This window comes from Leucoraja erinacea, chromosome 19 (assembly GCF_028641065.1).
Source record: "Leucoraja erinacea ecotype New England chromosome 19, Leri_hhj_1, whole genome shotgun sequence".
NCBI classification, from domain to species: domain Eukaryota; kingdom Metazoa; phylum Chordata; class Chondrichthyes; order Rajiformes; family Rajidae; genus Leucoraja; species Leucoraja erinaceus.
In genome coordinates, this window is record NC_073395.1 from 24913501 (window position 1) to 24929876 (window position 16376).

Below are 16376 nucleotides of genomic sequence, written 5' to 3' on the forward strand. Positions count from 1 at the left end.
TCAACTTCAGCCATCATAAACTTATCATATTTGTTCCCATTCTTTACATTATTGGGTGTTGCTTAAAACCAACACGGATAACTCCTGAAGTACTAATCTCACAGGAGCTTAATTCTGCCATGATTAACCGCATAAGTGCTAAAAATTAAAAAATATTTTAATCTAAAAATACACCCATAGACTTGCAAGGCTGAGTGTTGTACAGTCCTAACTTTTTCAATGCACTCCATACTTCTTGGTGTATCTTTGAATGAAAATTGTGCTAAATAAACTCCAGAAGAACAAATTATTGTCGATGTACATCCTTTGCATAGTTTCAACTGAACATATTCAAATGGTTTGATCTTTCATGTTGGAAAGTGTATGTGTGAGCTGCAGAATCTAATGCAGTAGAAGTTTACAATCCTACCTCCGGCATACATTACAGCAAGCGTCAGGGAGGAGATCCATGCAATCTGGCTGTACGAGGCACCAAAGATCGTCTGAATCTCCTTGAAGTACACGGTGATGGCTTTTGGAAATGCGTAGGAAAATCCAATTGCAATGAAAGATCCAACAACCACGGCCCATCCCCAGCCACCGTCCGGGGGCACAAACTCCTGTGGGGATGTCGGTGGTGGCATCTTCGACTTCCTCTTCTTCTTGCTTAACTGGAAGAAGCAAATAAAGTCAATTGTTTTTTGAGTCGCAGTCTATGAAGATCACAATTGCTTTTGCTTTGGTCTGTTTGTTAAAGAGGCGTGTATTAGTTCTCTGCTGTTGAAACTATACCTGATTTGATGCTTCTACATTAGCATTAGAAAAAGTAGGCTTGTATTAACTGATTGGCATTGATCAATATAAACACACACAGAGTGGGAGGAGTTGTACGACGTCAATTGTGAGATTATTTCACTGCATGCACTGGGACTTAATTCATTTAAGTTATTACATTTTCAACAAATCACCCCATTCACAAAATCATTGCTAAAAAATAACGTGACCACAGCCTTTGGAGAGGCAAACAGCAAATTGAATTGACACCAGCCTGTTTCAACTTATCTGTTGTCTGAGCAAACAATGCAACCTTTCCTTTTAGCTTCTAGTAAATTGGGACAAGCCTGGAGATAAAGCCCTTTGGTGTGTGTGTGACTTTCACTTGAAAGTCAAATAAAGAAATACAACAGGGTGACAAGTACCAGAGTTTCAATATAAATGGTGATCCAGCACTCAATGGAAAAGTAACTTTGTCCCAAGGTCAGCCAAGAGGCAACTCACTGCAGAAAAGACTGCACATTCTTTCAATGCAACAGAACATTTGTTTCCACGAGACTTCAATCAGTACAGCTCCCGCTCATCTCATTACCCTGCGCACACTTATGAATATTCTAAAGTCAACAGCTGGCTGCTCATGCTCATTAACAAAATTGCATGTTGCCAATTGCTAGAGGTGATCTTCCCCAGTAGCATCAAGGTCTCAATTTAGTTTGTAGACTAGTGATCCTATAGGATTCGCAATTCACCTTGGTGTTAAATGTGCCACTGGACAGAAATATACTGTACCGCAGAGAAAGGAGAGACAAGAAAATTTAGAGACACAAATCATAGGCATCACCAAAATTGTATTATATTTTAAGATTTAAGTACAGCACTGACTGGAACAATGCTATCAACTCTGTCCAGTGGCACATTTAACACCAAGGTGAATTGTGACATCTATAGGATCACCAGTATGTGCACACACACACACATACATACATGTACATGCACACATACACAATTATATATATGTACTAGACCAAGTGCAGACCCGTTGGGTCTGTCCCCCCAACGTGTGGTTGGGTGGGGCAGGGGCGGCGGGATGTGGCGTCACACACACTAACTACCACCCCGCACACACGCTAACTACCCCCCTTAATATTATATTCATTTTATTAATTTGCTCCTTTTATCCCCATATCCGCCCTATCTACTGATGCATAGCCCCCAACTCTCAGGCACGTCTAGAGATGGGGGGGGGGGGGGGGGGGGGGGGGGTGTAGAGGCTGAGGGCAGAGAGAGAATGGGGAGGGACAGAGCGAGATGGGCAGAGACAGAAGGGAAAAAGACAGAGGGAGAGTGGGGTGGAGGGGAGGAGAGGATGGGTGGGTGAGGGAGGGGGGGGGGAAGAGGGAGATGAGAGAGAGTGGGGAGGGGGGGGGGAGATGGGGAGAGAGTGGGGAGGGGGAAATGGGGAGAGTGTAGGGGAGGGGAGATGGGGAGGGGGGGGAGGAGGGGGAGGGAGAGGTGGAGAGAGAGTGGAGGGGGAGAGATAATGGAGAGAGAGGAGGGGGAGAGAGAGAGGGGGAGAGAGAGAGAGAGAGAGAGAGAGGGAGAGAGAGAAAGGGGAGGGAGAGAGGAAGGGGAGGGAGAGATTTTTGAAAAAACAATATCCTATATCGCTATGATTTTTGGCCATCTTACTCACAGTCCTCCTCTGCTGAGGCAGCCCCTAGGATTTTTCCGATCGATGAAAAATAAAAAAGATATGAGTGTATAAAAAATCTTGAGATCAGCTGATTAATCCTCTCGCCTGTCAATCACCATGGTGAAGGTAACGCCCCTTCTGGGGGGAAAGCAGGTCTATAAAACCCTAGATGCCTGGACGCGAGTCAGTCATTCTGAAAGATTGCGAGGGAGAAGCCACAACTCTGATTCTGCTGTGAGTCTACTGAACTGTGAGTCTACCTTTTATGTGCTTTATGTGGTTAACCCTTTATGTGCTTGCAATAAATGATTTGTTAGCCAGCAATGTGCTTGCAATGAATGATGATTTGTTAACCCTTAATGTGCTTGCAATAAATGATTTGTTAGCCAGAAATGTGCTTGCAATGAATGATTTGTTAACCCTTAATGTGCTTGCAATAAATGATTTGTTAATCAATGAAAGATGATTTGTTAATCCTTAATGTGCTTGCAATAAATGATTTGTTAGCCCTTAATGAAATGAAATGAGTTGTTGGGCCTGCCCTGTGCTTGAAATTGAAATATAAATGGAAATGAAATGAATTGTTTGGCCTGCCTTGTGCTTTTCATTTGGCTTTGCTTTGCTTGAGCTCACCTGAAATGACAGCAAATGGGTTGTATTGTTGGTTGGCCCCGCCTGTCCTGTGCTTTTGCTTTGCCTTTGCTTGACCTGACCTGAAATGAAGGCAAATGGATTGTATTGTTGGCTGGCCCCACCTGCCCTGTGCTTTTGCTCGAGCTCACCTGAAATGACAGCAAATGGATTGTATTGCTGGCTGGCCCGCCTGTCCTGTGCTTTTGCTTTGCCTGGTCTCAAGTCAAATGAAAGCAAATGGATTGTATTGTTGGCTGGCACTGACTGACCACTGACTGACGCGCACACTGACGCACACATCGACTCGCACACACCAGGTTAAACTAATCTTGTTTGCCTGCCATTCCCTGCATACCCATGTGATTTAGTTTAGTTTAGTTTAGTTTATTATCACTGTACCGAGATACAGTGATAAGTAGTTGTTACGTGCTAACCAGTCATTGGAAAGGCAATACATGATTACAATTGAGCCACTCGCAGTGTACAGATGCATGATAAAGGGATTAATATTTAGTGCAAGATAAAGTCCAGTAAAGTCCAATTAAAGATAGTCAGTGAGGTAGATAAGAGTTCAGGACCACTCTCATTAGTGACATACAGGGGGTTTAATCTGAAAGCCTCCTAAATGCTACTATTATATCTGCCTCCACCACCAACCCTGGCAGCACATTCCAGACACCCACCACTCTCTGTTAAAAAATCTGTCCCACGCAACACCTTCAAATTTTGCTCCTCTCTCTTGAAGCTGGAATCTTGTTGGGCCTGGTGGAAATTCAATGGATCTTAAAGCAATGCCCTCTGGTCACTGATATTTCCACCTGGGAAAGGGGTTCTGACTGTCTATCTTATGTACGCATCTCACAATTCTATATAGAAACATTGATATCTTCCAATTCTTTATTTTCCTTTGGTGAGATGATTACTGATCTCTAACAATTCTATATTCTCATCTTTTCTTCAAATCCGCCAAAATCTTGGTGAACAAATATCTATCAATCTCAGGTTTAAAATTAATAATTGACTGACTGCCATTCGATGAAGGAAGTTTCCAATCTCGTTCCACTTGACTGTGAAAGTGTTTGATAATTTCACTCCAGCCTTTACATTCAATGGATCACCCTTTGCAAATACCATCACAAGTTTCCATCAAATATTTTCTCATCCTCTCAACTTTCAGTATTTCTAAGGAATCTCTCCATTCATGACACCACAACCACTCTTCCATCTCTCCCTACCACTCCCCATCTTATGGTTATCAAACACGGAAGCAGGCCCTTCAACCCAACTTGTCCATGCCAACCAAGATGTGTATCCCATTTGCCTGCATTAAGCCCAAGTCCCTGAAAGGAACATTTCCATCCAAGACTAGAAGAAATTGCAGAGAGCATAGCTCAGACCATCACGCAGCCCAATCTCTCTTTCATTGACTCCATCTACTCCACACTGCCTTGGTAAGACCATCAGCATAATCAAAGACCAGTATCACTCTGGTCACTCCCTCCCTTCTTCCATTGGGCAGGCGATACAGATGTTTGAATATGCATACCTCCAGATTCAGCAACAGTTTATTTCCAGCTATTATCAGGCAACTTAATGGTCCCCTCATCGATTAGTGTGCAGTGCTGACCTCTCATCTATCTAATTGGAGACATTTGAACTATCTTTAATCAGACTTTATTGGACTTCAATGTTTGCACTAAATGTGGCACCCTTTATTATTTACCTGTGCACCGTGGACAACTTCATTGCATTCATGTTTTGTCTTTTCTTTGGCTGGATAGCGAATAGACAAAAGCTTTCCACTGTACACAGTACACGTGACAATAATAAACTAAACTATCTGTGTAGGAAAGAACCGCAAATGTTGGTTTAAATCAAAGGTAGACACAAAATGCTGGAGTAATTCAGCGGGACAGGCAGCATCTCTGGAGAAACGGAATGGGAGATGTTTCGGGTCGAGACCCTTCTTCAGACAAGATAAGTCTGAAGAAGTGTCTCGACCCAAAATATCACCCATTCCTTCTCTCCGGAGATGCTGCCTGTCCCGCTGAGTTACTCCAGCATCTTGTGTCTGCCCTAATCTAAACTATCCACGTAGTCGTCAAAACGTTATAACTGTACCTACCTGTACCATTATTCCATCCACCCACCATCCTCTGTGTGAAATACATGGCCCTCAGATGCCATTGAATCTTACCCGCTCTCCTTAAACCTACACCAACCTACCTAGTTTTAGAATGCCCTCCCTCGGAAAAAGATTGTGGCAATCTACCCTATCCACCCAACCCCCCCCCCCCCATATAATTTTCTAAATCTCTTCCAGGTCTATCTGCCTCATTCCAATGAAAACCGGTTTAAACCCAGGTTTAATGTGAGGGGAGCAAAGTTTAAAGAAATTGTGCGGGATATGTTTTTTTTACACAGAGGGTGTTGAGTGCCTGGAATGCACTGTAGGGATGATGTCTAAAGCAGATACATTTGAAAGACATATTGCATATGGATTTGCATGGAGTGGAGGGATATGCGTTATGTGCAGGAAGATATGTGATGGTCTTGGCATCATGTTTAGCCCACACAATGCGGGCCGAAGGGTCTGCTCCTGTGCTGTACTGTTCTTTGTTCTATGTTCTAAGAGTCTCAAAGCGATTGAAAGAGGGGAATTGGCTGCCGATGGGCCAAAGAAAGGAAACTAAAACAATGTCAAATGAATAGTTTCTGTGGAAGGTTTCTATAGGTAGGAATATAGAAACAGGCCCAATGACAAGTCCTTGATAGGTAAAAGCTTTCCATGCTATTTACTGTACAATGTGATTGCAGATTAGATTGCAGTATGTGATACAATATTGGTTTTATTTTTCATGAAAGACAAAGGTAAATGCAATCAAACAATCTATAAAGTCAGTTAAAAACATTAGGCCATCACTGTTCTAAAATTTGCTCACGTTTGCCTGAGTGACTGTACCTGAAGCAGTTAATTATATTTTTTCAGCTTTTGCAGAAGTTCAGAGGTCGTAGTTTGAAAGCAGCAAATAACCAAATCGCAGTTGCACGTGAATGGGGAGATGAAACTGCAGAATGCGTCTCCTTATCTCCCCAAAAAAAATCTGACAGGGAATCATCTCTTCATATTGGCTGTCACAAAGAGAATGATGCAAACATGGCCACACTCATCATTAAATATTGAAACTAGATTACAAGATATCACCAGATCCCATTGCAAAGCAGGCACGATAACATTTCCTGTTAGGTTTAACTTTTATTCAGTCACATAAAAGTTACTTCAGGGTCACAGTTATTATATTGGAGCATACACACATGGCACAGTGATAGAGTTGCTGCCTTGCAGCACCAGAGACCTGGGTTCGATCCTGACTATGGGTTCTGTCTGTACAGAGTTTATACATTCTCCCCATTACCTGCATAGGTTTTTCCGGCTACTCCAGTTACCTCCCTTACTCCAAAGACGTACAGGTATATAGGTTAATTGGTTTCAGTTTTTAAAAAAATGGTAGGATAGTATTAAGTGTGTGCAGGGACTGCTGGCCGGCGTGGACTCGATGGGCCGAAGGGCCTGTTTCCGCACTGTATCTCTAAAACTTAAAAAAAGACTAAAAGGCAGCCAGTTCCTGCTGCAAAGAACAGGTTAAAGGATTCCTCAACCATGACTCTGTTGTTTACATGTTTGCCTTTGACTCCATTCCAATCTCCTTTGCACCTCAACAGATTAAAAAGTCAAATGTCTTTACACCAATCAATAGACAACAAAGTGTTATGAGCAGTGCTTTCTTGTAGACAAAAGGTGCTGGTCGGCATGATTAATAAACATAAGTTTCACATGGCTAAAAAACAAAATAATGACGTTTAACTTTATAGAGGCGCCCGTTCACCGTATGCCACAACAAAAGTACAGGTTAGGAGCAGTGACTATTCCTGTCGAACTTCAAAGTTTTTTACGGAGAGAAAATTCAGTCACAAATTCACTGTCTGGGAATTACCCATGTCTGGGAAGAGAAGGCAACACCCTATAATTGTGACCATCGTTGAGACTGACGATACATTCGATTGTGATGAACTACAGAAGGACCTCCATGCTGTTAGCCACAGGAAAGGTCATCTGGAGTGATCTCCAAAGAGCAGCTCTCCTAATCGCACTGTGGATTCAACGGACATCTTCACCATGCAACCTCTCCAAGAAAAACCCAGACAAAACCACCAAACGCTGTACACAGCCCATTTTTACCTCAACAAAGCCTTTGATGATCCTCAATGAGACCTCTGGCCTATCCTTAGATGTGACCAACCTCTGGGGGTCCCTGGCCCATGAATACTCAAACTAAAAGAGCATGCAGGAAGACACTAAGAACCTTTCGTACATTTGTCATGACCACACAGTGGAAGTAGCATCATACGTCCCAAACTGCATATCCACCCATCCTGTCAAACATGTATATTCTGGGCTCACATGGGTCTCACAGATAGTTTTAGTTTTAGAGATACAGCATGGAAACAGGACCTTCTTGGAAGGCCTCCTTTAGACTTTACTTTAGAGATATAGTGCGGGAAAACTGGCCTTTCGCTCCCATGGCGTCCGCGCTGACCAGCAATCACCCCGTACACTAAAACAATCCCACGCACTAAGGTCAATTTAAAATGTTACCAAAGCCAATTAACCGACAAACCTTGTAGGTCTTTGGAATGTGGGAGAAAACCGGAGCATTGGAGAAAACCCACACAGTCACAGGGTGAATGTACAAACTCCATACAGACAGCACCTTTAGTCAGGATCGAACCTGGGTCTCTAACGCTGCTCTGCCACTGCGCCACAGTGCCGCTGTTGAAGTTGTTCAGCAAATTGTTAAGTCCAGAACACAGACTGAAGGCAAGTCCAATGGGGACATACATGTATAGCTTCTAAAGTCAGTTCCCATCGCCGTTTCAATAAAATAAAAATAAAAATTTTAAAAACAAGCCTTGAAACCAAACACAGTATTCGTTAAAGCCTAGACTGACAAATCTTTTTGCTATTAATGTTTTAAGATTTCTCTGGCTGGAAGTGTAACTGCATGGCACTTTTGTTGATCTTACAAAAGACACTGATGACAGATTACAATGAAAAGACTCTCAAGGACTAACAAGGACGGCCAACATTCTCTGGGAAATATGTTTATGCCCTATTTAGGACTCGAAATTTACCTGCATACTTAGAATGAGTGGCACCAGATAGAGATGTTTATGTATTGTAAACCACTCATGACAGAAATATCGGTACAAAAATTATGATAAGGAGGAGTTCAACATATCCTGGAACAAAATAGCTCTCAGAAATTAGAAAAATAAAGCAGGATGTAATGTTTGTAACATGGCAAGGCAAGGATTTTTCACACTTTTTTACAGAAGTGTGAAAATGCATCCCTTCAGACACAGAAATAGTTTCTTCGCAGCTGTTATCAGGCAACTGAACCATCCTCTCACCAACTAGAGAGTGGTCCTGATCTCCATCTACCTCATTGGAGACCCTCTGACTATCTTTATTCGGATATTACTGAACTTTATCTTGCACTAATTGTTATTCCCCTTATCCTGTAACTGTACACTGTGGACAGCTTGATTGTAATCATGTGTAGTCTTTCCGCTGACTGGATAGCACGCAACAAAATACCTTTTCACTGTACCTCAGTACATGTGACAATAATAAACTAAACTAAACAAAAACAGTAGTGAAACCATTTACAGTTGGCACTTTGTTCCAAATACAGTGCGATGGGTTTAAATGTGTATCAGGCATATGTGAATAACCGGAGCTTGACTGGTTCATTAATGAGGGTTACGCATTACTTATTGCCAATGGAGATAACAGATGCATGCTGTTGCTAATGTGCAATTATATCTCATTAGAATTAATTCACAATACATTGAGGTTGCTCACCACACAATCTTGATTCTCCCTAGGCACTTCCCCATGCAACCGCAAGAGATGCAACTGCAACAGTTGCAACCTCCTCCCTCACCTCCATCCACTTACCCCAACAGTCCTTCCAGAAGAGAGAGGGTCACCTGCACCTCCTCTAACCTCATCTACTGCAGCTGGTGTTCCCGTTGTGGCCTCCTGTACATTGGCAGAACCAGGCACAAACTCGGTGGCCATTTCACTCCAAACACTTGCACTTGATCTGCCAAGGCCTACTGGGTCTCCTTGGTGCTGACCATTTTAACTCTTCCTCCAATTCCCATACTGACCTTTCTGTCCCGTGTCTCCTTCATTGCCAGAGTGAGACCACATAAACTAGAAGAACAGCACCTCCTATTCTCCTTGGGTAGTTTACAACACAACCGTATGAAAATTAAATTCTCCACTTGAGGTAACTCTTCTCGCTAGTTTTTGTCCCCGTCCCTCCCTCCCCTGTGCCCCACCTGGTCTCACACCTATTTCTCTCCTCCACCTCCCCTTCCACATACCACATACTAATCTTGCCTTCAAAGGCCAGGGTCACTGCCCTAAATGTCCTTCTCTAAACATCTCGATCTCTCTACCTTTTACTCTTTGAAACCTATCTGTTTGACCAAGCTTTTGGTCTCGGCACCAATGTCTCATAATTTTTTGGAAAGTTGTATTTAATAATGTTATGAATTGTCCGGGAACATTTTGCCACATTCAAGACACTATGTAAACACTAGTTGTTGCTCATAACGTTCTGATCCTGACCAGTGTGGGAATCCCTGCAAACACAGACACATTCCCAGGGCACCGTATGACGACCTTGCCATTTTCCCTAGAGGAAATTTGCGTTATCTAATCCCGAGTGATACTTTCGGAATCCTATCCTTCTTTCACAGATTTGTGTTAAATTCCATGGAATACCAGTATATAATAAGGTCTGCACATGTGGGCGGCACAGTGGTGCAAGCGATGGAGTTACAGCACCAGAGACCCGGGTTCATCCTGACTACGGCTGCTGTCTGTATGGAGTTTGTACGTTCTCCCTGTGACCGCGTGGGTGTTCTACGGATGCTCCAGTTTCCCCCACACTCAAAAGACGTGCGGGTTTGTAGGTTAATTGGTTTCTGTAGATTGTAAACTGCCGCCAGAGTGTAGGATAGTGCTAGTGTCTGGAGTGATCCCTGGTCGGTACGAACTCGGTGGGCCGAAGGGCCTGTTTCATGATGTCGCTCTAAAGTCTAAAAAGTAAAGTTTTTCTCCAAATGCAGTGGAGTAAAACCAGAGCTATGAGAATATACTTGATGTTTTTAAGAAGTGCTGTATTAATTTTTTTTAGTCTTTTTTTACATTTTATTTAGGAAGAGAATGACAGTTGAAGGGGTAGAAACAGAAATTTAAAACCTTGGTAACATATTTTTGAGTGCAATGCTATTGGTTTAACACAAAACAATTGCAAAAAGTGAGCCAAACACAAATGGTTGGAGTAACGTCGCAGTCAGGCTGCATCTCGGTATAAAATGGATAGACGATGGTTCTCAAAAAGGTTTCCAACCCGAAACATCGCCTGCCCATTCCCTCCACAGATGTTGCCTGATCTGCTGGATTACTCTAGCACTGGTGCATCAGATTTAGGAGAAGTTTCTATTCGCAGTGCATGCATGGGAATCCAGGGCTCACCTCAGTTTACGCGGCTGAACACCAGTGTTTCCAGTCAAACCAGACTCATGGATCTGACTGACGTAGGTATACAGTGCCCTCCATAATGTTTGGGACAAAGACCCGTCATTTATTTATTTGGCTCTGTACGCCATAATTTGTGATCTGTAATAGAAAAATGTACATGTGGTTAAAGTGCACATTGTCAGATTTTATTAAATGCCATTTTTATACATTTTGGTTTCACCATGTAGAAATGTCAGCTGTGTTTATACATAGTCCCCCCCATTTCATGGCACCATAATGTTTGGGACACATGGCTTCACAGGTGTTTGTAATTGCTCAGGCGTGTTTAATTGCCTCCATAATGCAGGTATAAGAGAGCTCTCAGCACCTGGTCTTTCCTCCAATCTTTCCATCACCTTTGGAAACTTTTATTGCTGTTTATCAACATGAAGACCAAAGTTGGGCCAATGAAAGTCATAGAAGCCATTATGAGACTGAGAAACAAGAATAAAATTGTTAAGAAACATCAGCCAAACCTTAGGTTTGGCTGATCCAAAATCAACTGTTTGGAACATCATTAAGAAGAGAGCACTGGTGAGCTTACTAATTGCAAAAGGTCTGGCAGGCCAAGGAAAACCTCCACAGCTGATGACAGGAGAATTAATATTTTCTCTAGCTTAAAGAAAAATCCCCAAACTCCTGTCTAACAGATCAGAAACACTCTTCAGGAGTCAGGTGTGGATTTGTCAATGACCACTGTCCTCAGAAGACTTCATTAACAGAAATACAGAGGCTACACTGTAAGATACAAACCACTGGTTAGCCGCAAAAATAGGATGGCCAGGTTACAGTTTGCCAAGAAGTACTTAAACGAGCAACTACATTTCTGGGGGAAAAAAAAGGTCTTGTGGACAGATGAGACGAAGATTAACTTATATCAGAGTAATGGTAAGAACAAAGTATAGAGTGAAGGAACTGCCCAAGATCCAAAGCATACCACTTAATCTGTGAAACACGGTGGTGGGGGTGTTATGGCCTGGGCATGTATGGCTACTGAAGGTACTGGGTCACTTATCTCCATTGCTGAAACAACTGCTGATGGTAGTAGCATAATGATATTCTGAAGTGTCTAGACACATCTTATCTGCTCGTTCAAGCAAATGCCTCAAATCTCATTGACCGTCAGTTCATTCTACAGCAAGACAATGATCCCAAACACACTGCTAAGCATCAAAGGAGTTTTTCAAAGCTAAAAAATTGACAATTCTTGAGTGGCCAAGTAAATTACCCAATCTGAACCCAATTGAGCATGCCTTTTATATGCTGAAGAGAAAATTGAATGGGACTAGCCCCCAAAACAAATATAAGCTAAAGATGGCTGAAAGACAAGCCTGGCAGAGCATCACCAGAGAAGACACCCAGCAACTGCTGATGTCCATGAATCACAGACTTCAAGCAGTCATTGCATGCAAAGGATATGCAACAAAATACTAAACATGACTACTTTCATTTACATGACATTGCTGTGTCCCAAACATTATGGTGCCCTGAAATGGGGGGACTATGTATAAACACTGCTGTAATTTCTACATGGTGAAACCCAAATGTATAAAAATGGCCTTTATTAAAATCTAACAATGTGTACTTAAACCACATGCATTTTTTTTTTCCTTTACAAATATCAAATTGTGGAGTACAGAGGCAAATACATAAAGGATGGGTCTTTGTCCCAAACATTATTGAGGGCACAGGTAGACAAAAGTGCTGGAGAAACTCAGCGGGTGAGGCAGCATCTATGGAGCAAAGGAAATAGGCAACATTTTGGGCCAAAACCCTTCTTCAGACTGATGGGGGGGGGGGGGGGGGGGGGGGGGGGGGGGGGGGGGGGGGGGGGGGGGGGGTCGGGAAGAAGAAAGGAAGAGGAGGAGCCTGAGAGCTGAGAAAGAGCTGAGAAAGGGAGGAGACAGCAAGGGCTACCTGAAATTGGAGAAGTCAATTTTCAAGCCGCTGGGGTGCAGACTGCCCAAGCGGAATATGAGGTGCTGCTCCTCCAATTTCCAATGGTGCTCGCTCTGGCCATGGAGGAGGCCCAGGACAGAACTGTCAGTATAGAAGGTAAAGAAGCCTGTAAACTGGTCCAGGAGAAGCTTCATCCCTGCAGCCATTGGGCTATTAAACAAAACAACCTTTAAATAAGCTCCGAACTACAAAGATTTGTCTTTGCACTATTACTGTTCATTTATATAATTATAAGGAATGGGTGACAATTCGGGTCGAGACCCTTCTTCAGACTGATGTCAAGGGAGTGGGTGGTACTTCCGGTGGCGCTGGTGCCAGCAGCCTCCACCTACAGCCCGGTATCTTTTTGTTTTTTTTGTTTATTTTGTTATGTTAAAAGTGTATTTTTTTTGTGTTTTTGGTGTTTTTATGTGGGGGAAGAGGGCACGGTGCGGGGGATACCGTACTTCAGCCGCTTCCTGGTGAGGACGCGACTATTATTCGAGTCGCGTCCTCCCCCCCCCCCCCCCCCCCCCACAGCGGCCTACCTACCTGGATTGGCGCGGCCTTTCCTGCCGGGATCGACTGGAGCTCCAGCAGCGGCAGGACAGCGCTGGAACATCGCGGGGCTGGTGATGCCTTACCGGGGGTCGCCGTCTGGAGCCCGGAGTGCTGGACCTGCTGCCGACATCATGGAGCTGCGGGTTGCAGAGCTCCCAACGCGGGCGGCGCTGACTACAACGCGGGGTCCTGCGACTCTGCCCAGCTCGACCTGCGGACCGGGAGCTGCAGACTCCAGCAGCGGGAGGCGGCTGATCGGGAGGTCCGGGCCGCTGAGGAGGAGGATACTCACCGTCGGGGTTCGGCGTCGGCGTTCCACCAGCCCGGCGTGAGGGCCTGAACATCGGGCCACCCGGGGCGGCGACTGCGGGTGCTCGGAAGGCCCCGACTACGGATGGACACGGAGGGGAGGCTGGCTGGACTATGGTGCCGTCCTCACCTGGGTGCCATTTATGTTATGTTGTGTTGTGGACTTTTTGTGTTTGTGCTTTTGTTAAATTTTTAATTCAACTTCAATTTATTTTTTAATATGTTTTATTATTTATTTATTATTTATTTTTATTATTTTTCTTGTGATTTTTTTTAACGATACTGCTGTACGGGAAATTCATTTTGTTGTCTCAAAGTGAGACAACGACAATAAAATTTGAATACAAGAATACAGAAATAAAATGATGGACACAATAAGACTAGCAGGAGAACTGGGAAGGGGATAGAGAAGGAAAGCAAGGGCTACTTGAAGTCTGTCTATATCTATCTATCTGGGACTTTTTGCTGTTTATTTTGGTGTTTAAAGAGTACTATGTTTACATATCTGTTGTGCTGTTGCAAGTAAGAATTTCATTGTTCTGTTTTGGGACATACGACAATAAAACACTCTTGACTCTGGTCTCTCTTGTATCAGTATCAATGCTCAGATATTTTTAATTGTCTCCCCCCCCTGACCCACCATTTCTTCTCACCATTCTCTTGCCGTTATTTATTCTTTCCTATTGATGACCCAATATCATTGGAGTTGACTGGTGCCCTGCACCAGCTCAGGAGGGGTTAGTCCCCAGGGCTGGAATGGCTGACTGTAGGGTTTGTTAGAGCCTTCAGGGATGTCCTCGGGGGAGATTACACAAAGGTCCTCGGAGAGAGGCTGGCGACCGGGGAGATGTCCCTCTTGTGGCACAGGGCAGTCATTGTCCTGCTGCCCAAGTAGAGCGATCTCCGCCTGTGGAAGAACTGGCACCCGGTCTCTCTCCTCAGCAAATGGTATAACGTTTTTACATAAATATTTAGGGCTACCTGAAATTGGAGAATCTCGTCAGCCGCCTATAACATCTGCGGCGAGGAAGAGACCGTGTTCCACATGTATACGCAGTTGTGGGAGGTTGCAGCCCCTGTACAAGTATCTGAAGGGGCTGCTCCTCAAATTTTGGTTGCATTTTAGTCCCACCATTCTAGTATTTGGGCACAGAGCAGGGAGTGGGGAGGGTCGACCGGGAGGGTGGGGTCGCCCTGTCGGTTTGCTCCTGGGTCTGGCCAAGATGGCCATTCGCGGATCCAGGCAGCGGGTAGTCGATGGTCACACTAGAGTGGGCTGCCTCCCACTCTTCAGGGCCTACGTCTGTGCTGGAGAGGGAACACGCAGTATCCATGGAGACTCTAGAGGCCTTCCATGAACGCTGGTCGCCGCGGTGGGTCGAGTGCATTGTTGATACAGAAGCCTCTATTGTATTATGATGATTGTCTGATGTAGTGTGACATTTGAATGTTTTTGTACCTTCTGGTACACTGTAATATGCAATTATTGAATAAAGTCCTTGGAAGAAATAAATAAGTGACACACCTGCCCTCTCTCTGTGCAATAACATTCCAGGATATCAATGAAGCGACCGTTTCACAATATCGCTTCTTCTCCAATATCACCTCGTTTACAGGCGGGAGGTTTGTTAGTGTTGTGCTTTTCCTGTCATTTGCTGGGCAGGTGCAGAGTGATTCACCATCTCTAGTGTGGTCCCACAATGGTTCTGATGTTTCTAAGTCTGAAGAAGGGTCTTGACCCAAAACGTCATCCATTCCTTCTCTCCAGAGATGCTACCTGTCCCGCTGAGTTACTCCAGCATTTTGTATCTATCGTTATCAAATAATTCTAAGCCAGGGGGTTAATATATACAGTTCCCAAAAAATGCACACAGTTCTACCAGGAAAACAGAAAGTTGAAAGATACACAATGTGCAAGGTGTATTTCTAAATCTGGTCAGAGTGACATAAACTTACCAAGAAAATTGATTTCTCAAGTCTGACGTTTTCTCTAAGATTCACTTCAGAGCCTTCAGTGTTACCAAATTAATAAAGTGAAAATTCTCAGATCTCTCTGGCTTTCATTGCCTGCTGCATGCTCATTCAATGAGTTGTGTCTGCAATGGATAGTACCTTAGAATCAGTGCAATGTGGAATCAGATCAGCACTTCACATGGGGCTTGGATAATCACAAGGATTGTAAATAGGATGACAAGATACAGGATAGTTAAAAGCACTTCAGGTGAATGCCAAAAATGGCAATGTTCATTAACTGTGTATCTCCCAAATATTATAGTCATTATAGTGTGATAACAGATGCAACAAACCGCACAGAGGCAGATAATTATTTGGTAAACTTCCAATGGAAACGGTTCAAATCGCAGGTGGAAGGTTGCAGAAGTGGAAACATGATGGTAAATGGGGAGTCTGCAGAGCAGGTTTGCCAGTATTTGGAAGAGGATGCAAGAACTGTTAAATGTTTCAGGTGTTGAAAGAACGACAGTCAACACTCTGACTTCAAGTTCAAGTTTATTGTCGTATGTATCTTGCGTTAAATGTTATTCACGTTATTCCCTTTATCATGTATCTGTACATCGTCACTGCCTCGATTGTAATCATGTATTGTCTTTCCGCTCACTGTTCAGCACACAAGAATAGTTTTCCACTGTGCCTTGATACAGGTGGCAATAAATGAAACTAAACTAAACTAACAAAAATAAATTGCGCATAAAACGACTGTGTTAAAAAAAAACCCAGGACATTAGTGCACATACTTTTGATGGAGGGCAGTTCGGGCTGGCCTTAAGGCAATTGGAACAATTGCTCCCAATTGCTCCCAATCCCAATTAG

At 43.7% G+C, this 16376-nt stretch overlaps 1 protein-coding gene across 8 annotated transcripts in view; it reads right to left on the minus strand.

The window, feature by feature from the left end:
• Positions 1-16376, minus strand: part of LOC129706393 (monocarboxylate transporter 2-like) — a 356464-nt gene that overhangs the window by 70521 nt on the left and 269567 nt on the right. For 4 of the 8 annotated variants that reach the window (XM_055650677.1, XM_055650676.1, XM_055650679.1 and 1 more), the window contains 2 exons: positions 10695-10838; positions 410-650 (listed from right to left, as the gene is read on the minus strand). In XM_055650677.1, the coding sequence (XP_055506652.1) occupies positions 410-623 (214 nt within the window). In that variant the 5' untranslated portion in view covers positions 624-650; positions 10695-10838. Of the gene's footprint in view, positions 1-409; positions 651-10694; positions 12296-16376 lie in introns of those variants that run through there. The other 4 variants (XM_055650680.1, XM_055650678.1, XM_055650683.1 and 1 more) reach the window with 2 other exon arrangements.